This window comes from Phalangium opilio, unplaced genomic scaffold (genome assembly GCF_054372755.1).
Source record: "Phalangium opilio isolate 3A_F unplaced genomic scaffold, DU_Popi_V2 ptg000002l_1, whole genome shotgun sequence".
Classification (NCBI taxonomy): Eukaryota; Metazoa; Arthropoda; class Arachnida; order Opiliones; family Phalangiidae; genus Phalangium; species Phalangium opilio.
The window spans coordinates 1,905,389-1,928,301 of record NW_028324144.1 but is presented as its reverse complement, the minus strand read 5'-3'; the positions used below and the strand labels follow the sequence as shown (position 1 = coordinate 1,928,301).

Below are 22,913 nucleotides of genomic sequence, written 5' to 3'. Positions count from 1 at the left end.
CATCGGATATATATTTATTCGAGGGGTTAACCACACTGTTGTTGTTTTTTTTGTTAAGTAGCCTTTTATTTAATTTTATTAATTCTTTTTTAAATAGACACTTTATTAAAAAGTGGAATAAAATGGAGTCTGGTGTTTGACCCTCTAGTTTTTTATGACAAGATATTGATGGTTATGTTACTGTAGGTGAATATCCCCTCGTTACAATATTAATATCAATTGATAATATTGAGTGTGGTTAGCCCCTTGTAGGAAAAGAAACGTAATTCTTCGAACACGTGTTATGCAAAGTTTAAATAGGTCGTATCTTTAGTGTCATCATCTTTCTTGGTTTCTCTTTTTGAAATTAAATCGATTTTTTTTTTCTTTCTTTTTGGGTTTTTGTCGTTACCATTTCTACTTCCCGGAGCTAAAATATTCCCCGCACAAGTTTCAAATCGGATGAGAAAAGTTCAGAGCTTCTCAAGAAATATATCTTAATAATTGTTGTATATAAGGTGTAATGTTTGTCATGGTTTATGTTATGTGAATGACCTTTGGGGGCGGGGCTTGTGAAATATTAGATTGTTGCGGTTTCCGCGTCTTTCAGAATAGCTAAACACATGATTTTGTTATTTTGAACAAAATTAGAATAATTTGCATAAGTTTAAAACAGATTTGACTAAAGGGGATAGGGAAAATTTCTTCCCCCTCTCTCAGCTTTGACAGAATTAGTTCAGTGTTTGTCAAACTCTCTGTGAGATACCCAAGCTACTCAAATACTAACTTGTCACAAAGAATTGAACTGCTGCTCGGCTAGCCTTTCTTATTTTCTGCAATTGGCTTACCAATAACAATCTATGCAACATTTGGAAAGAATAGCAAACGCAAACCTCTTTCATATTTGAGGATTAAATCGTCCGTATTTTTTAAGGCAGCTGGTTTAAATTGTTTTTAAAACGTGTCTTTCTTAAGGCTTAAATGATGTGGTGTGAACATGAATTTTATTAAACTTTGTAACAAAAGAAATCTGGGAAAATTTTGGAAGACTTGTCACGGTTTACCCTTCAGCTTAAAAATGAAATGTATTTAATTTTAGGGAAAAAATACCTTAACTAGGCCCTGAGAAGTAGAAGACTTTACTCGATTTCATTTCAAAGTAGATCAAAAGAAGCTACCCAACATCTCATATTTGACAGAATAATGTTACAGGCCTTTCTTTTTTCATTAATTCTTTCCTTAAACGGTTGTGAAAGAATATTTTAAAAAGAAAACTTTTCTGAGAAAGCCCTTCTAGTTATATAGCGATTATAGACTCAGCATTGCGCGTTAAATCTCCGTAGAAAATAATACATTCAAAGGTATAGAGGTGCCATTTCTTCTATAGTTACATATGTATTTAATAACACCTTATACCCTTGAGAAATAATTATATCAAATGAAAAAAAGGATCATCTTTAAATGTGATTTTCTTTCGAATATTTTCTTCTTTTTTTTTTCGAAGATGCCCAAGGATATTTAATATTTCACTCGGTTATTAAGTGTAATTAATATTAATTTATGTTTCGTTTTTATGGATTTTTCTTTTCTACCCACGCTTAACTCTTTTCGAATGAATTCAGTATATACGATTCGATATCCCAAAGGTATGATGATTATTACGATCATTATTAGGGTGATGTGCTTTTTTTTCTCAGGGAAATTTTTATCATGTGACTTTTTTTGTGTGTCATCGTGTGGTTTTATATTAAAGATTGTTTCACCTGTATTTAGAGCAGAGTTTTGCGATTAACTGCACGTGCATTTATATCATAGATTTTGAGATTAACTGCACGTGCATTTATACGAAAGATTTTGCGATTATTTCACGTGCATTTATACGAAAGATTTTGCTATTATTTCAGGTGTATTTATACGAAAGATTTTGCAATTATTTCAGGTGCATTTATACGAAAGATTTTGCGATTATTTCAGGTGCATTTATACGAAAGATTTTGCGATTATTTCAGGTGCATTTATACGAAAGATTTTGCGATTATTTCAGGTGCATTTATACGAAAGATTTAGCTATTATTTCAGGTGCATTTACACCAAAGATCTTCATTTTACATACATTTAAATTAAAGATTTTACTAATGATTTTCCCCTTCATAAATTTTGAGATTTTGGAGTTTTTTTTTAAAACGTAAAAATCAATATAAAAATTTAAATTATTTTGGTGCATTTACCTGTGAAGTTGTTAAAATTCAAAGCAATCGGTTTATTTTAACTTTAAGAATACTTAAAAGGAACCAAATAAGGGCGTAAAATAAATAAATATGACTTGGAAGAAGTGAAATAAAAATTCTTAAGCTTCTCTTCAATCCATTGTATTATTATTTTTATTGTAAGAACAAAATTACCTTATTCAAATAGATCACACCCTTAAATCACGCTGCTGCTAAAGAATCACTTTTGAAAATTTAATTCAATCTTTAAAATTCAAACCCCGTCTCTCTCCTACGCTATACTTACTAAAGATTATTTTATAATACCAAATAAACCTTTAGAACCAATATTTAATTTATCTTTAATATTATGTTTTAGAAATAAACCTAACCTATAATAACAGAATCTAACCCTCGCAATCTTCAGGATATCTGAAAGGAACTAATTTCAAAAATCAATGAAACATGCTTATAGGGTTCAAAAAATTGTTCAATTATTTCGGATGAAAAACAACGCAAAAAGAAATATAGTTCTTATCTAGGGATGGTCTTTTCAACTTCCGCCTTCTTAGGAAATATCTGTTTGAAATAATAATTTAGGCAGAACAAAGTGACCCTTTTGTTTTTCTTTCCGGGAGTCAAAAACTAAAGACAAAGTTGCACCTGAATATTTTATTTACTTTCTCGTGCAACTTAACTTTCACGCTCTTATTTATTTTTTAGTAGGATTTGACTATAGTCTAAAGGCTAGCTCTACTTTATTGTAGCTTATCCAATGCCTTTAACACTGGTCAATATTCAACTTGAAACTTTGTTTACGAAGATGAAGAATGAAAGACATAGACATACAGTCCAGTTTTATTTTTTTGGCAATGCAATAAGGAAATGAATGCGATGCAAAGAGATCGTGGGACGCCCCTAAATTACACCTTTCGATTTTTAAAACCATTTCGTTTGTATTCCGTTTGAATCGGTTAATTTATGATTACCGCACCACTCTTTTTGAAGATAAATATCTAGGGTGGAATACAAATAAATTATGTCTTAGTGAACCTTTCCTTTCTAGCTTTAAAAGGAGAATATAAGACCTTCCGTAATATTCGTGGCTAGTTAGGTTAGGTTTACCGTCTTCTAGTCAAGGGAAATGATTCAATTCGTTGAGGAGTAGAATTGCAGTTAGCTTTGGTTAGGTCTGGTCATCTGATGATGTGCTGAAGGGTCATTAATACCTTGAACTTTCGCAGTAGAGACTGCGAGATCGACAATGCCAAAAGCCTACAGAGCATGCGCTTAAAGTGAAATAGATGAAAGGCATGGTTTTACCATAAGTTTGTAAGATACGTTCCATAAGTATGACGACATTACCTATACTTCGTAATGCTATTGAGAGACTTACAGCTCGAGATAACTAGTTCGAGGGAGAACGACGGAAGCGAGAATTGAAGTCCTAACTACACTCGGTGGTGGTTAATTTTGCATGCAGGACCAAGTTCCATCTAGGTCCTATTTAGCCTGCATTACTAAGCCCAAATTTGACAGCGCCTCACCATGCGTCTTCGCTTTACCTCGAATCTATGACCTACCTCACTCACTTCAAAATTACAAGCTCCAGTTTCTAAGTTACCAGAATTTACAAACTTATGGAAGGAACATATCTTATGAACTTATGGTCTTACCCAAATAGTGTTTTTCCCAATTTAGTTCCATCGAAACGGTCTATTGATTGGGATCTGAGCTTGATCCTGGCATTATATTCTCAATTATCTTGTTTATGTTTGTTTACCCATTATATTTCCCAGTATATTTTGCGTCATATTAAGGAATGTCAAATGGACAAGTTGGCCTACATTTTAACCAAGAGAGAGAGAGGGAGACTGTCACAATCTCCTTGCTCGAAAGAAAGCCAAAAAAGAAATTCCTTTTCCCTTATAATCGACAATCTACAAAACTCGTTTGAAAACGAAAAATGCGTTGAATGCGTGCGATAGAAAAATGCTTAATTTTCTCTTCGTTCGTTACCTTGGAATTAAAGTTGAGATGTCTTTAACAATTATTGGCCCATCACCGAAATATTTTTTTCTTTTTTTTTTCAAAACACAATAATAAAGATGGTTGCCACACTCATTCAGACACAATGGGATCGGAAGGTGACATACCATTTCGTAACTCGCGAAAAAATTAACGTTTGTAACCTGAATTATCCGCGAACTAGTAGAAAAGATTGTGCCTTACAACAGAATTGGTAAAAAGTCTTGTTTTTAATTTTGAAATTTCGCACAACTTTTAATGGAGCTTGTTAGACATCATGTTATGTGATCAGGAATTTCAAGATTTTAAAGCTTAGCTACCGGGTATTCAAGGGACAGGATAACCGTGAAGAGTAATTACCTAAGTAGACACTAAAATTGTGATTGTGTAGATCATAAAGAACCAACATCTAAACAAATTAACAACTTTCTTGAAAATATATAAATTAAATTAATTAATGCTGGTAGATAATTTAATATTCACTCTAAAATTAAAATAAATTCATGATAAATGACATCAAAACAGATAAAATAATTAGCTAATGACAAAAAAGGCCCAAGGGTAACCCTTTGGCAATTTGACCTTTTGGTATCCCGCCCTTAAATTGCGCCAAATGTTAAAAAATAAACCGGTAAATCTTAATAGCTCCAGGGATAAATTGTACCGGTCACGATATTAAAAGTGAGATAATTTTTCTCACTCTCTTTCTTACGGCCTTAGTTAATAGAAATCTTTCGTTACTTTTCAATGGAGGTGCTGATACCATATATTTAATTTTGTAATTACTAATTTTGTTTTCTTGGGCGGGTAACTTAAAGTCATCCTTAATTAAAATTACTAATTGAAATAATTGCGGATTACGAAATGATCTGGTTTCAACGAAATAATGACTCCAGTAAGAATTATTTTTTTTTTAATTTTGATAATTGCAAATTGAGTAATATCTTCAAGTGTTAGTGAGTGAGAATAAATTGTTTTTAAGTATTGTTTAAAAGGGATAGTCGCACTCCTAACCTTACCAGAGGCATTACACGCCATGGTTCTATGGGATTTTGGGTTTCTGTTTGACCAAGGCTTACCAATTGGAGCTTAATTGTATCTAGGACCCAAAAAGCCGATTGTAGAAGTTGGTGTTTGACCACCTTGGTTTTAATAAGACTGTAACATCGGGTACTTGTGGACAACAAAGTCATTAGATCCGAACATATCATTCTGCATTAATTTTAATCTATTGGCCATCCTTATAATTAAATGCTATCACTTTTTGATATCATCTTCAATCCCAATCAAATTGAAAATAGGACAGAGCAGAGAGACGAAAAATAAATTAAAAAGTTCCCAATATTTTCATCAAATCTAAAATTCATTCGATATTTGTGAATTGTGTTATAATAACCGGGTATGATTATAAGGCAATTATTGGCCCACTAACACGTGACTCGAGGAGAGAGAGGTGTAACCTGAATTTTTATTTATTATTAAATTGATTGGATAATGAAGAAAATTGCGTATAGCAACAGTGTATGCCATGAGAAAAAAATTTAAAAAATATATTTTTTAATAAAAAAATAAAAAATCCAAAAGTTAATTCTCAACTCTAGCGAGCGAATAAACGCTAGAAACGCGGTCAAATTTACGGTATTGTATTGTCCGTTCGCTATGCCGCTCTCTCCCTGCTAAGCCTAACTAGAATTAAGTCTAGAAATTCTAGAAAATTGTGAAGAAAAATCATCGAATTTGGCGGACTATAGGAGATCGGTATTGTTTGGGGTCACCGGTACGTTACGTTTTATTTTGAAGTAACTTAAAATTTTTGTGGTCTATACCGGTATGAAGAATCTATTGTTCTCTCGGCATACTTTTCTTAAAAAGTGTTGGTTGGTTGGCATCGATTTTTTGGGGAAGAATTCGAGAGTTCTTGCATGATAATAATAAAATTAGGATCTGATGGGATCTCGTGGAGAATTTTAAAATATGATGAGACCGGCCGACGGCTCCAGAGTACCTAACCCCGTAACAATATAGTTGGAGTCTCACTTATATTTGGAACGTTGAGTTCTATCAGAAGGGGATAATAGAAGAAGGATGATACTCTGTATCCTCTTAATACTTTAGTTATGTAACATGACTATTCCCAGGCTTGTGGCCCGGACGGCAAAATTTCATAGAACATTTAAGACTCAAAATTGCTCAAAGAACATCCCCCTAATTTATGACATACTTATTAGAAACATTCTATATGCAACCTTGGATTAAACGTAACATAAATTGTCATTAGGATTTGAAGTCTAAAAAAATAGATCAAAGATCATGGTTATAACATAAAACCATCCCTGTATAATTAACAAAAAAAAATAGTATGTAGGAACGTAGAAAAACTGTAGCCCAAAGCTACATTACTGTGCAAAACTCTAAAATGAACCAGAGATTTTTTTGATTTTTAATTTAACCAAGCCATCATTAAAGGGTACCTTGTCATTCATTGATTATTTAAACCATCCATATCTTTTACCTGAAGGCTTTTAATTTAATAGTTAATTCTACGTTATGTACGTACCTAAGAGGAACCTAACTTCGTTAATTTAAAAAAATTAATTATAATTGTACCTCCTTAGGTATTGAATTGTCCCAGAATTAAGAAAAATCATCCTTTTTTCTTTCCCCCATAGCAAGAGGACAAAAAAAGTTTTATATAAAATAAAAATAAGAAGAAAAAAAAGCTTGAGGGAATATTTAAATAACATTGAATTTCTATAGAATATTTACAAAATGCCTTGAAGATATAATATAGAACAATTTTCGACTTTAGTTAGTTAGTTTAGGGTCTTGATCTCATCTTTTTATTTTAGGGTGTGTTGCTAATTGTTTTTCTCGTAAAGGTCTAATGAAATGCGTGCTTCTTGGTTCACTTAAGAAATATTTGGGAGTTCTAGGCGACTTAGAACCCAGCATAGAAAGTTCCTCACTAACAATGGGCGACTATATAGTATAGATGTCAAAGGTCAAGTTGCCCCTCTGTCAAAACAATTGATTGGTTGTAGGCTGGACCTATACAAGTAATGCTACTGAGAGACTTACAGCTCGAGCTAGTTCGAAAATTGTAGTCCTACACTCGGTGGTTAATTTTGCATCTAGGTCCTATTTAGTCTGCATTACCAAGCCCAAATTTGACAGCAGCGCCTCACCAGGCGTATGTCACTTTACCCTGAATCTATGACCTCCCTACCTCACTCACTTCAAAATTACAAGCGCCAGTTTCTAAGTTACCAGAATTTACAAACTTATTATGGAACATATCTTATAAACTTATGGGGTAACTTACAAGAAATTAGATGGAGCTATTAACTTATGTTTCTCAGATGATGTACACCACAATTCTTCATATCTATTTCAAATTTTTTATAGTGCCTTAATAAAAAAAATAATTTTTTGGTAGGGGGGTAGGATAGTTAAGTATAACGGGATTTGATAGTATAATAGAAACCAGAGAGAGAGAGTAGAAATCCTTGAGATTATTTAAGTCTGTACAAAAAAACCCAGGGTACCACCTTAATGTTACAATCTAACCTTAGACTAAAGTTTAAACCACATCGTAATGGGCTTATAATTAAAGTTAGATTGAAACGTAAAGTTTTTTGTAACTGAGAAAAAGTTCTTCAGCCTTGAACCAGATTCCTAAACTCTAACGGAACGGTGCTCACATTTTTTTCTTTTTGTATTTTTGAATTTTTCTTTTTTTTTTTTTGGTTTTTTTTTCATCCTTTGACTTCCAAACTTAAACTTTCCAATCATGCCTACGTATGTCGTGTAGAGTAATGAGGGGCGGTGGCCATTATTTCATTCTTTCCATAAGTCAAAGATATTTTAAAGTGAGGGTGAATTCCTTTAATTGGGACTTAAAGGTGACAATGGATGTTTTGTTTATTTGAAGTTGCACGGTGTTTTAACAGTTTTTAGCATATCACCTAATTACTCCTATCTAAACTTTGTTCATGAAGAGATGTCCACACTATTTGTAGGTGCTAAACTTAGTCATACGTTTCCTGTAGCAGACGATTTTTTCAATATCTTTCTATTGAAAAAGTTTAAGAACTAAGAAGTTTTTAGCAGGAATACATACAGCTTATTGGAATAATTGCGCCTCCATATCTCCCATGTTAATTAATATTCTGGTTTTTGTGGGTCTCATAATTCTGACGTCTTTCTAACTGTTGTTTCATTGGTTAGTAGCAAAGAGAGTTTCGAGGCGCAAGTGCAAAGTGATTATCCGCGATGTAAAATTCGTCATGCAAAATGATTAGTCTATCTGTTCCCACATAATTTAGAAGGAACAGTATCATCTTTGAAACATTTTCTTTTAACGATATTAATTAAGTTAATTATTAATGAATTAAGTTGTTTGCGCATGAGTTGGGAATCATTAAAATTACTACTTGTTAGGCCTAGTAATTTATTTTTACAATTTCATTATCCCTTTGTGACTTTTTCCCGTACCTCTGAAAGACTGTAACAAGTTTTTCTTTTTAACGATAAATAAGTACATCTCAATTAAAAATATCCTTGAAAAATTTCAAATCATTTTTGTTTATAATCATGGGGGAGGATTTCTTTAAAATTTAAAAATTGTCAATGACAGAAAACAAAAAACATCTTCATAATTTGAATATGTTAACTCAATTACTAACCGACCATGAATTAAAACTATTAAAGTTTGTTATATATTTCTTTGAAGTTTCAAGACTTTTAACTAATGTTTCACGCTTATTTTTGGGTGTAAGTTGTTCTAAGGTCGTTTTGTTCTTTGAAACGATTGAGCGAGTTAAAAGAAAAAATGATATAGTTAAACCCACTGAATTAAACTGCGCGACAAATAATGAACTAATCAATTTGCCAAGGTATCTTTTTTGGCTAGGTACCTCTAGCGTATTTTTGTTTAAAAGTCGAGTTAAACCTTGTAATAGGTTCCACCCAGTGCTTTCACGTTTATTAAGACCTCAACAAAAGTTGATTAATTTAGAAATTTTGGTTAATTGTTGTTAAATGTGGTAAATAGTTCTTGGTTTTCATGATTCAGGGTCGATGGATAATTATTTGGAAGTGTTAAATAGAGCAAAAAGGTCAGGGAAGTCAGGGAATTTTTTTAATAAATTTGACAAATGTCAGTGAATCTATATGTTAGCCAAAAAGGTCAGGGAAATCGGGGAATTTATGAATTAGCCTTTTAAAAAGGTCAGGGAGTTTTCATAATTTTAACGAAAGTCAGGGAATTTATGAGTTAGCCAAGGAAGTCAGGGAATTTATGAGTTAGCCAAGGAAGTCAGGGAATTTATGAATTAGCCAAAAAGGTCAGGGAAATCAGCGAATTTATGAGTTAGGGAAAAAGGTCAGGGAAGTCAGGCAATTTATGAGTTAGGTAAAAAGGTCAGGGAAGTCAGGCAATTTATGAGTTAGGTAAAAAGGTCAGGGAAGTCAGGGAATTAATGAATTAGCCAAATAGGTCAGGGAAGTCAGGTAATTCATAAATTAACCAAGAAGGTCAGGGAAGTCAGGGAATTTATAAACAATAGTAACTTCTTAAAAATATACTTTTAAAATTGTCAATCAATTTTTGTCATGGCAAATATCCACAGTTATTTTTTAACTTCGGTGGTTGTAATTTTAATCTACTTCTACGTGTACTTCATGCTTACTTTCAATTTAATTATAAAGGTGATCTTGCGGTTGATTTTTGGGTGAAGTCGAAATATTTCGTATGAATGACAAATTTTGAGCTTAATTTATTTTTAATTGCAACTTGGGTGCCTTTTTGGGAAAACCTTTTTAGTGGCCTGATTTTGAGGGTGGGTTTGTTAATAATCATTGAATTTAAGGTCATTTAGGTTAATTTTAACTTGAATTAAATCTGCAGCAGTAATTTCTATTGAAGAATAAATTTACAAACAATAATATTTTCTAGAACGACAAAGCTTTTGTGGCGTTTCAATGTTAATTTATATAATTAATTTAATTTTGGAATATAGTTAGATTTAATTTTGTAAGGTATGTTTATAAATAATGAATCTTTCTTAGTGTTTAACGTTTTAATGATCAATCTTATTTTATAATTATTATTTTCGTTAATTTAACCTTTGACCTGGCATTTATTTACCTTAATTTTTCAATACCAAATTTTTAAATCCATTGTTTTAAAATTTTGTAAAAATCAACTTCTCGGACTTTAATTAAGTCCATGGTTAAATGAGCTTTAATTATAAAACCTTTAAACAATGGATGCAACCTTTAATCCTTTTTTATTAAGAATATTTCTTAATTTCGAGTTTAAAAAAAAAGAAAATCAAAACTTAAATCGTAAGAATTAGAAGATTATTTTTTTAAACGGTTTTAAATTTCGTACTTTTTTCCTGACATAGACCTTAAGTTTTTTACAACATTATTAATATTTTTTTAAGTATTTTGTTGAAATCGTGCAGTTCAAAACCATTAATATTTAAGTCTATCAAATACGTGTTATGGTTATTCTGTTTTCCTTAAATTTAACTGGCAATTGATAAATAACGAAAAAGATCTGGGCTATTTAATCCCTCTAGAACACGTTAATCTCGTCACGTGTTCAATTTCGCACCATGGGGATTCATTTTTAAGAACTTTGAAAAACGTTTAATGCGGTTTAAGGAATTTTTTTCTGGGAAGTTATATTTATTTTTAGTACGTGAGAAAATTGTATTTTATCAAAAATAGAATTAAAATATAATTTCTTTTTTTTTTCAAATTAAAATTAGGCTATGATTATAATTCTATTCACATTTTATTATTAGAGAATTCTAAAACAAAAGTTAAATTCACTTTTTGTTTAAACAAAGGAGTTTTATAAACAGGAAGTTTTTTATTGTTCTTGTTATTTCGCTTTCAATGTTTGTTTATCATTATTTTATGTAGAGAAAAAGCCTGTTGTTCTTTAAGCCTTTTCTTTTTCAATTTTTTTTAAATAATTTTTACAATTGTGTCTCGAGAGGAATTAATATCACGTGGTTTGAGCATGGGTTTATTTTCGTTAAGCCTACTTTTCAAACTTTGATATTTCGCGCGCTTTCACAATTGGGCCTCGAGGAATTAATATCACGTGGTTTGAGAATGAGTTTATTTTCGTTAAGCCTACTTTTCAAACTTTGATATTTCCCGCGCTTTTCTAATCGCGCCTCGAGGAATTGTCACGTGGCTTGTGGATGCATTTATTTTTCTTAAGCCTACTTTTCAAATAATAAAATTATTTTTTCGCGCGTTTTCACAATTGGGTCTCGAGAGGAAATAAATTAATAACATATCATTTCTGAATTCCGCGCATATTTGAAGGGCGTATAATTAATGCAGCGTGATTAGTTTATAATAATTAAAATTTGCTTCTAGATATTTCTCAGAATTATATTTCTTAAGACTAACTTCAATTTAAAGGGTGTACCTTATTCTCAAGACAACCAAGGCAAATACAATTTAAAATAAAAGAATCATAATTGTACCATATTGGTAACCTAAATCACCTTGTTAATTTTAATTATATACTAGGACAATTTGAAATTAAGTTAATTAACTTATTATAGTATATATTTTATTTTTATTTTAAATTGGAGCCCAATTTAAGGTGTAAATTAATTTTTGAGAGTGAGAATTTGGAACACTTTGTTTATCCTGAGGGTTTTATACTTAAATCTGATATTGAAACCTTTTTTTTTCATGGATAATTCGGTGTTGCATATTAATTTTCCACGTTTAATCGTGAAACTAAAATTAGACTCGGAGGTTTCAGTTTTATTTATTTTAATAAATATATTTTTAGCTTCACTTTAATGATGTATGTCTATGATGTGGCTATTAGTTTCAGCCCCAATGTACGAAGAAGAAGTAGTAGTAGTAGTTGTTGTTGTTGTTCAGGAATTGTTTTATGGGAATTTGGAATGTGATAAGTTTAATAATTGTTAGGGAGGTTAAGTACTGCGAATTGAAGTGTTTTTTGTTAGGGCGTGCAGAGTCGCGAGACTACCGCCGGTTTTTGTTCAAGGTTTGATGACACCTAAGACTAATCACATATTTAGATATCGCGCACTAATAGAACACACGAGGTTGAAGCCAACCCTTTAGAGTTTAGACGATAGATAACTGCAGGCTTAAAAAGTTTGGATAATTGCCTCCTGTGAGGCTTAATTTGACCGGGACCATCTTGTTTTTGATATCGACGGAATAAAGCGTTCGATATTTATCGGTCTGATTCATTTTCGGGAAGTTTAAAGTTTCCACTGGTTGAGGAACCTCGTTGCTGAAACCGTAAACTTTTTTAAAAGTATTTTTCTCTTTCTTACGAAAATACGGAAAATTAAGTATAACTTTTTTATTTTTGCTTTTTGCTTTTGGAGTGTGCTGGCCGAATTTAATAATGGGATTAATGGTGGTGCTGGTGGTGGTGAGAATATGTTAATTTTTCTTATCGAACCAACGAACAAGGAGGGGAAATTCGCGTCCACGACGATCAGACCCGATTTAGTTATTTTTTTTCTTTCAAAACTTGGAATTTAGATTTGGATCTTATTTTTTTTACTGCATATAAAGTAGCCCATGGTGGTTAATCTTTCAAGTTCCCAGGTGAAATTATTAAGGAAAGCATTTTGGTATCGATTAAAATTTTATTTTTGAAGATTTATGGGTTTGTTTGTAAGAATTTTCTACAATTTATATTTTAATTAATTCAAACTACACATTTAAAGGGGAATGAAATTACCCATTTAAAGGGGAATGAAATTACCCATTTAAAGGGGAATGAAATTACCCATTTAAAGGGGGATGAAACTATCCATTTAAAGGTGGGGGTTTAATCTACCCATTTAAAGGTGGCGGTTTAATCTACCCATTTAAAGGTGGCGGTTTAATCTACCCATTTAAAGGTGGCGGTTTAATCTACCCATTTAAAGGTGGCGGTTTAATCTACCCATTTAAAGGTGGCGGTTTAATCTACCCATTTAAAGGTGGCGGTTTAATCTACCCATTTAAAGGTGGCGGTTTAATCTACCCATTTAAAGGTGGCGGTTTAATCTACCCATTTAAAGGTGGCGGTTTAATCTACCCATTTAAAGGTGGCGGTTTAATCTACCCATTTAAAGGTGGCGGTTTAATCTACCCATTTAAAGGTGGCGGTTTAATCTACCCATTTAAAGGTGGCGGTTTAATCTACCCATTTAAAGGTGGCGGTTTAATCTACCCATTTAAAGGTGGCGGTTTAATCTACCCATGTGATGGACTTCAAACTACACCTTATTACCATTTAAAGGAGATCCAAACTACACCTGACTACCATTTAATGCAAATGTAACTACCCTCTATTGAACTCTCATAGCCAACCACAACCGCAACCATATCGTCGCCAAACCATCGCCTACAAAGTTTCTCAAGGCCCCTCTTAATCCGAGCAAAAATCTATTTTAAATTTCTCTTGCCAAGACCGGTAAAAATCCGAAAATCAAACTTTTCAATAAAAACAAAACCCCTTTATAATAAAAATCAACCTTTTTTAATCTGAAAAGTGTCTCTTTCGATGTCTAGTTCGATCTTTTGAGACAGTTCGAGAATGATAAAAGTACCGGTACGACATTTTTTAATTCAAAAAAACAAAAAAAAACTGAATTCCCCTTTGCTATATCTAGTTATCTTATCCCGTTTCTCTTTCTCGTGTTCTACGTTATAAATCTTACGTGACTTTTAGTTTAAGAACATTCTTAAGAAAAAAGAAAAAAAATAGGTTAAGAGAAATAACGGGTTTAAAAATTATTTTCACTTTCTTCCAGTAGGTGGCACCGATAAAAATAAGAAATACTCGTTAAACAAGGTTAGACTAGATTAGGACACGTCATTTTAATTAAAATTATTTTTTATAGCTAGTTAAAGGAATATATAATCTTAATTAGATTCTTATTAATCTATCTAGAATAGTAAATTAAATTGGTAACAATTAATTTTTATTACGGTATTGTTATCTGTAACTCACCGGCAAAATGGACGCCGAGTGATATTGGTAATTGTTTCAACCTAATAGTTTTTTTTTTGTGAATCGATTCGTTAATTTTTCGTTGGCCTAATATGATTTTAATTGGAGAAATAAGTTATCGTTTTTTATGGGTTTTTAAGTATTTTTATCGAGATTAAGTAGATTTAATCGGTTAAAGTGATAGTAGCATTAACATAGCATATTTCTTGTTTTGTTAATACATTTGGGAATTTTTCTTTGAGCTAATACGATTTTAATTGGAGAAATATATATTAAATTCATTAGTTTTTTAATTATTTTTTATTCTGATTAAGTTGGTTTAATCGATTAAAGGGATAGTAGCGCGATCGAGCTACGTATCTTTTCCACCAATCAAAAGTAGACATCCTTATGACGTCATTATACAGTCAAACGGTTTGCTGTACAAGTTCAAGCGCAGTTGATAAATAAACAATATTAAACCTTAGTTTTTAATTCAAGAAAATCTGACACGAGAATATGATCAAATTTCGTAACAGTTTTTGACAAGAGGTTACTGGGTCTCTATAGCAAAATTTTAACATCTTTTAAAATATTATTTTTATTCCATATTTGTAAGACGTTACATTACGTGTTGCCAGTTTTATATTTCAAACATATTTTAAGGAAGTAGACAGGGCAAAGCTAGTACAGTCTTCCATCTTTTGATATATTTCATTGAAAACTACTTGACCCCAAGAACGTTAAAACCACTCTAAGATTTACCAGTGGTTTATAAAAATACCTTGAGAAAATATGAGTACCCTCACCCGAAAATAAGTGTTACTACTCGTAATACCAGGTGTGTGAAATTTAAAGGTACTATAAACATTCTAGAATTAAGACTAAATTGACTGTAAACAATTTATATCCTCGGGGTATTTCATAATACCTTTAAAATACCAGTGAAAATTCAAATATTAAAATACCAAATTTACCCCACAATCATAAATAATTAAAATTTTGCTACCTTTTTAACTACACGCACTTATAGAAACATATTTGTACAATTTTCCTTAAAATTATCGTTAAGAACTACTTCTTAAATGCTATAAAAGTGAGGGAGAAAAAAATGCTGGAATATTTTGTAAAGGAAATATTATAAGATACCGCCTACCTTATGGGCAAATAATGAATTGTCTTTATAATATGCCATGAATATTGATTTTAGAGAAGAAAAACTGAGAGTTAAATAAGTTAATTAGTAAGTTGTTATTAAGATCGTTACAGGGTACCTTCAGGAATGTTTAAAAGGTTTCAGGACACCTTCAGGGATGTTTTAAATATTTCAGGGATGTTTAAAAGGTTTCGGGGTACCTTCAGGGATGTTTAAAAGGTTTCGGGGTACCTTCAGGGATGTTTAAAAGGTTTCGGGGTACCTTCAGGGATGTTTAAAAGGTTTCGGGGTACCTTCAGGGATGTTTAAAAGGTTTCGGGGTACCTTCAGGGATGTTTAAAAGGTTTCGGGGTACCTTCAGGGATGTTTAAAAATTTTCAGGGTACCTTCAGGGATGTTTAAAAATTTTCAGGGTACCTTCAGGGATGTTTAAAAATTTTCAGGGTACCTTCAGGGATGTTTAAAAATTTTCAGGGTACCTTCAGGGATGTTTAAAAATTTTCAGGGTACCTTCAGGGATGTTTAAAAATTTTCAGGGTACCTTCAGGGATGTTTAAAAATTTTCAGGGTACCTTCAGGGATGTTTAAAAATTTTCAGGGCACCTTCAGGGATGTTTAAAAATTTTCAGGGCACCTTCAGGGATGTTTTAAATATTTCTGGACACCTTCAGGGATGTTTAAACGGTTTCGGGGTACCTTCAGGGATGTTTAAAAGGTTTCGGGGTACCTTCAGCGATGTTTTAAAATTTTTAGGGTACCTTCGGAGATGTTTAAAATTATTCAGGGTACCTTCGGAGATGTTTAAAATTATTCAGGGTACCTTCGGGGATGTTAAAAATTATTCAGGGCACCTTCGGGGATGTTTTAAATATTTCAGGGCACCTTCGGGGATGTTTTAAATATTTCAGGGCACCTTCAGGGATGTTTTAAAAATTTTTAGGGTACCTTCAGGGATATTTAAAATGTAACAACCCCTCCCATTGTTATTAATCAGTCCATTAAGTTGAGACAACTTTGCTTTATTTGATTTAATTCGCACCTCCAAATATCATATGGAAATCGCTTTTCCAAAAATGATATATTATAAACCCATTAAAAACATTCATGGAGGAAATAAATAAACTCGGATGGAGATAAAATATGGAATAATATTTTACCCTTCCACTATTCGATTGAAAAAGATTTAAAAATAAGAATATATTTCTATGACGGTCGCCCGATCGGTCGAGTTATTTCAATCTATACGAAAAAGTGCGACGCCCTGCTAATTGTTAAACGCCTAAAGGGTGCCGGGCCTCGCTCGCTCGCTCCTACAAACAAGTTCCCAAATCACGTGTCGCTTACCTGATTCAGTTAATTTAACTTTAATTTATATTATAGAAAAATTTAACAGACCATTTAATTACCCTTAGAACAATTATTATCGATTGTAAGTCTAAATTCCTGAAACCTGAGTTTAAATTACAGGTAGTTAACTAAGTACCGTTGTTAATTAATTCCCAATTAAGAACGCGCCATAGTTTTAATTAGAGCAGCCATCTTGGAAAATGGCGGATAGGTAAATTACTAAAACCTCATAAATATTTTGACTTATTACCAGAGTTTAAATTATGGGTAATTAATTAAGTACCCTTGTTAATTACCAATTAAGAGCATAGCATTTTATTGTTAATAATTTACAGTGGAGCTTTAAAGATACTTAAATTAGTTATTTCTCTTCAAATAGATGCTAACTAATTGCTTTGTTACTTAACCAATCATTGCACTAATTAACAATCTATAAATCACCCAAAATTATTTCTATAACCATGGAATTAATTAGCTTCATTTATTGTTATTTACTTTCATTTATAAACCTAACCATTTAAATTTTTAGTAAATTATCAGTGTTATCCGAAGTGGGGGGATTTTGATAAAGTTAGCGGTATTTTATAACAAGTACTAACAGTATACTGGGGAAATTTGAACTCTTTCCTATAGACGTATTTCAAAATTTTAAGGGAATTTAAAAAAAAGAAAAAAATTCAATCGTAGAAGATCACCTTGAAATATCCTAACAGAACTTGAAAATTCCCCAGAAACGGGTCCGAGTCGACTTTAAAATGGCAACTTAACGTTTTGACAGAAATAAAGACACCCTAGCTTTATTTATTAAAAAAAACCTTTTAAATTGCAGTATTTCATTATAAAATCATTTAACAATTTCCCTAGTTGTTAATTATAGCAATACGTAATTAAAACAAAGAATTAAATGCATTTTAATACATTCTTTGCTTCCCTAATTTGAAAGAAAATTATCTGCCCTAAATTTAAGTGAAAGAATTTTAAAAGTAAAAGTTGAAACACTTGAAATTTATTTACTTTTCTGTAAATTTTATTTTCAGGCAAATTTCTGTTTTTACTAAATTTTCTGTAAAATATTTAATATTTTCGGTACGGGACCTCGTTTCGCTAATTGAAGGCCGTATAAAACGTAAGTTATGATGAATTTTATTATTTAAAAATATTTGAAAATAACCTTAAAGACGCCTCAGGGTTCAAAAACGTTATTACTAAATTAACGAACGAGTTTAAATATTATTTAAATATTCAAAAATTATTTTTTATTTTATTATTATTTTTTATTTTGGTGCGTTCGTTTTCACTATATAAGGGTATATTAGAAATTGAAACTGGATCGCTTTTTAATGTAAATTAACATCAATTTAACTAAGAGTAAGAAATACTGGTTCGTTTAGGTAATTAGGGTAATATTGTAATTAAGGAATTTGATTACAAAACCGTTATAGACTGATGTAGAGATTTTTTGGCATGATAATGAAGAGTAATGGTAGTCCCATACCTTTCAATGTATTATTTTCTAAGTAGAAATAACACGGAATGCCACTAGTCTATTTATATTAAATTAAGGGTTTGTTTAAAGGCCGAGATTCAATTTGATCTTGGTTTGGGTTCCAGGCGAATTTATAAAATGAGCGTATGAAGTTTCTAATAATTGGAACAGTGCCAATGCCTGGGACGGTGATTTATCTCTTTGTCAACGTTTCAAGGGTTCTGGCTAAGTGAAAGTATTATAAGGTGAACTGAAGATGAACAATTTAGTCTCCCATTTTTCTTGGTGTTCAAAAACCCTCAACATGAACATCAGAAACGTGCTCCATTGTTAGTTACAGATGCTCATTTTTCAATTCACCTACTAAGACCCTTTTCGTTGAACGTACCTCGGTCTTTAAATAGCTATAGTTAGTTCCGATCTATTCCACACTAACTGAACAGTATTAAATGAAAATTACCATATATATCACGTGTGACCTTTACCCTATTTTTTAATTAACTCTATACTATTTACTACCCAGATCAAAATAATTATAAACATTAATTAAAAACAAAACCCACCAATTCAATTCTAAGATTCAAACCAGATAGATTAAAAACTAACTAACTTCATTTCAATTTAAAATATTTTTGAATACATCATATAATATTTCTTAACTCCAAAAATATATACACACCATAACCACCACAAAATTTCGTATTCTTAAATATATTTTTTAAGGTAAGCAAGAAAGCATACAGAATTAAATAGGACGAGAAAAACTTACCAGACAAGACGAGAAAAAGCGTCACAGCTAAGACGTTTTGCGATGGTGGTATCCTTAACTGTGCCATGTTAAATATTTCAAGAATATTATAATTTTCTTCTTTCACCAAAAACCGGCGAAATATAATTAATAATTTAAACGAATTTAATTAATTATTTAAAAAGAGAGAACTACGCGGCGACAGAATGGTCACTCGATGGTCTTCAAGAGGGCATCGCGGAACTGCACGTGCGGTACATCCGTTAACTCTTTTGAAATGAAGTATAAATGAAAAGAAATAGATATCTCCAATTCAATTCAATCTACGCGACAGTACGACCGATAAAGGGTTAAGGGCCAAAGGTTGATAAAGGGTTAGTGCCTCCGAGAGTTTTGGAAACGAACAAACGAGCTAACTAGCTGGCGGTGTTCAAAGGTTAGGTTCCCAAAACGAAGAGAGGGGAGCGCGATCGGAACCTACGGAGGAGCTCTCTGTAACGCAAGCTCACTCGCGATTGAAAGTTGCAGAAACTGAAATTCTTAATCGACGCGACAGGTTGCTAGATTGAAAACTGGTTCGTTTTCTCTAGTCTCTGGAACCGCTAGAACCAGCCGAATTATTATTTTTCAATACTACCATGCATCCACCCTAGCGGATAAACGTTTCAACCTGACTCTTCGCTCTGAAATGACTTCGAAATGTGGGACGAAGTATGGAACCATTTACTGGATTTACTATTGGGAGGGGGGGGACTATGGTTCGGTTCTGCTTGGGAGTATACTGACTCGATTCAGTGAAATTAACAACTATTCTGGTTGTTTTCATACTGTTTTATAGAAGGAGAAGTTTCGGATTGGGAAAGTAACTTGCTTTTACCCATTGCGTTGTCATTAGTTTTCACGGTTTGAAATTGGCGCCCTATTTTTTATGGGTTTCTTTGGCGCCTTATCGGATAACTGGGTTGGTTTCGGTTGTAGTTGATTTGAGCGCCTTCTAACGGATGTTTTATTAACTATTTTGCTAGACCTATATTTGGTTTTGTTTTTTATTTATTGTTTAAGTTTAATTGTGATTATTTCGATTTTATTTGTAATGTTGAAACAGTAACTGGAATACTTTGGAAAAGGTAGGGATTTTGAAAATGTCTGTGATATGTTTGAGAGAGTCAGGGAATTTTAAAATTGTCATTAAAGTCAGGGAATTTCTTATTGGTTCCTTAGGTAATTATCGTCTATCATGAAGTGACTAATTTAAAAGTTAATTTTGGTATTAATCATTTTGAAACCCACAACAGTCTGGTTTTTCTGCCTTACAAATAAAAATGGTGGTTAAAATTGTTCAGGGAAAATGTCTTTAGACACTCAGGGAAAACCTGGAGAGCTCGGAATTTTCAATGACAACCCTGAACCCTGATTAGTTGTAGAGTACTCTTTCTTCACGTACCTGAGTACGTAATTTAAATCTACGCCCTCTATTTTAAATTAAAATCACAAATTTACCCACTTGTTGTATTTTCCAAACGATGACATCATTGATGTCAATTATTTGGGCCAATCAACACCCCCGCTCGCTAAATTGCTGACTAGTTTACAACCAAATTAAAAACAACACACAGTGACTTCGTACATCATATTTAAATTAATAAATTTTATTAATATTTTAATTAATTTGAAAGAAATGTATTTAAATTCCTTGAGGCCAACCAACACCTGAGGGCGAACTCGCGAAGTTATTTTAAAGGAATGATAATGAGTGATTGAAAAGTTAATCCTACCCCAACTCCCCTGACCTTTTCACCTCCCATCGTTCACCAATTTTTGAAGGTACGTTGTCGAGGATAGATATTCCACACCCAAGTAATCAGGTACTTAAAGATGGGTGGGTTCCTTTATTGGTTAGAGAAAAAATCTATTGTATTGTATAAATTCCCATGAAAGACTTCCAATGGCCAGACAATAACTTAAAATTTATTGAGACCTTGAATTGTCATTGATTTCATTTTTTTATATAAATAATTATAATTGGCATTTTAGAGATCGATTGTATCGATAATTTAAGAGTTTAATTGGAAAATTAAGTTAGTTATTAGGCTTAGCAGTTTAATCTGTTCCATAGAGAACTTTCGGTTGGGGGAGGAGCTAGACTTATTATTACGTGTGACGTATTTTACCTGGCGAATAATCTATCTCACTGCGCGTTGCGAAATGCTCGCGCCTGACCTACCAGCCAATGAAATGACAGAAGAGCCTCCGAATTATGACGCGTTATGGATAGTAAGTTCTCAAGCCCCGCCTACAAAACCCGCATAGAACTTAGCATGAGATAATGGGGGTACAATGATCCCTATATATGTATTCTTGGTCTATGTTGTAAGTGAAACAGTCTAAAAGTTTATTTAGACAAACAAATAGAGCTTTTTTATATTTTTACTTATTTCTTTGGGGGTTTTTTCTTTGTACATGAAAACGTATTTACATGACCTGGGAAAAATGTTAGGAAATCGACAACAAAACAGTTCTTAAGCTAATAGTTAGAAGAGAAGATTGTTGAAATTTAAAATAGCTGTAGAAATTTGACCTTTCAATCAAATCTAAATTTAATCGGTCATTTTGTTCTTACTTGTAGACAAAATACATTAGGGGTTAAGACGGGTCATTGATAAGCGGTATGTGAACACAACAGACCCTATTCTACCCCCAAACCCCAACCCCGACTTTTGAAAAAAGGTCTATCTCGTGAATTACAAATTTGAACTTTACAAAGAATAACATATACATAAATATTGTTTTTACGATATCTTTCTTTCTTTTCTTTTTTAATTTAATTTAAAATCCAACTTAATCTCTCTCGTTTTGAAATATTGGTTATGTATACAGTATACATTGAATATTTCACTAATCCTTTATCAAAAAGAAAGAGGCAATGTTAACTTTTACTTTTTTATCTTTTATCTTTATCTCTTCTTGTTTGAATATTTGTTTCTTAGGAAATACAAAAAACCCCCCTGGGGATAAATCAAAGCAACTCAAGGGCAACTCTTCCGTTATTTTATTACTCGGTTTATAAATGATTGTTCTTTGTGTCTCGCAATTGGTTTAAACAAATTCAACACAACTTGGCCAACAAATAAATATCCACCCCGCCTAGGCATTGTTTTCTCTTGAATTAAAAAATCACATTTCTTTTTTTTTTTTTAACATTTATAATCTTTAATATTAAGTCGTGATTTCTGATGTGATTAGAGAGGTTGAGAAATTTACATCTAGAGCTTAACAACATAAACCCTATCAGGAATGCATACATATCTCTATTTCAGAAGCCTTGGTGTGACGTCACCCATAGAACTAAATCGGCACCAATCATGGCCACCAACTGTCAAAGCTAAGCCCTGGATGTTTTACATAGGCACTGACGTCACACTAAAACGAAATATTCTGGGTTTAACAGACTTAGTGGCTCCTTGACCATTTGCGCAAGTCCCAACCTTGAGTCCTTGACCAGAACCCAACAACAATTAAGACACTTGTGTTATTGTAAATATCAACCCCGATGCAGTTTGGTCAAATTCGCAAACGAAATTTGTCCAAAAACGTTCATAGAGCTGAAAGTTGACTGAAATTCAGATTCCAGAATTTTAACCAAGGCTTAGAAATTTGACCCCTGTGTTAGTTTCTTAAACTCTCTATTTACTAGCGCCCACAACCTTATAATAAGTTATATGATCTTGCTTTGATTATGTTATCCTTACCAAGGTGTCGGATATTTATTAAAATTTAATACGCCAGCAACCTATTAAATTCCTTTGAAAATTACGAAGTGTTCGACAACTTTGGCGCACGCGCGTTTTTTTTTCTTGGAGAAAGTTGGTATACAACACGCGACCATTATTTATGGTTAAGGGTGAAATTTATATCAAAATGTGTTTGGTATTTAGAACGATAGGGCTCGACCTGGA

The 22,913-nt window shown here is 32.3% G+C and overlaps 1 protein-coding gene across 1 annotated transcript in view; it reads right to left on the bottom strand.

Annotated features, from left to right (window-relative positions):
- The window catches only part of Cda5 (Chitin deacetylase-like 5), a 50,739-nt gene extending 31,104 nt beyond the window's left edge, over window positions 1–19,635 (bottom strand). The window contains exon 1 of the mRNA XM_089834437.1: window positions 18,979–19,635. Within this exon, the coding sequence (XP_089690563.1) occupies window positions 18,979–19,045 (67 nt within the window). The 5' untranslated portion in view covers window positions 19,046–19,635. The remainder of the gene's footprint in view (window positions 1–18,978) is intronic.
- Between the last annotated feature and the right edge of the window lie 3,278 nt (window positions 19,636–22,913).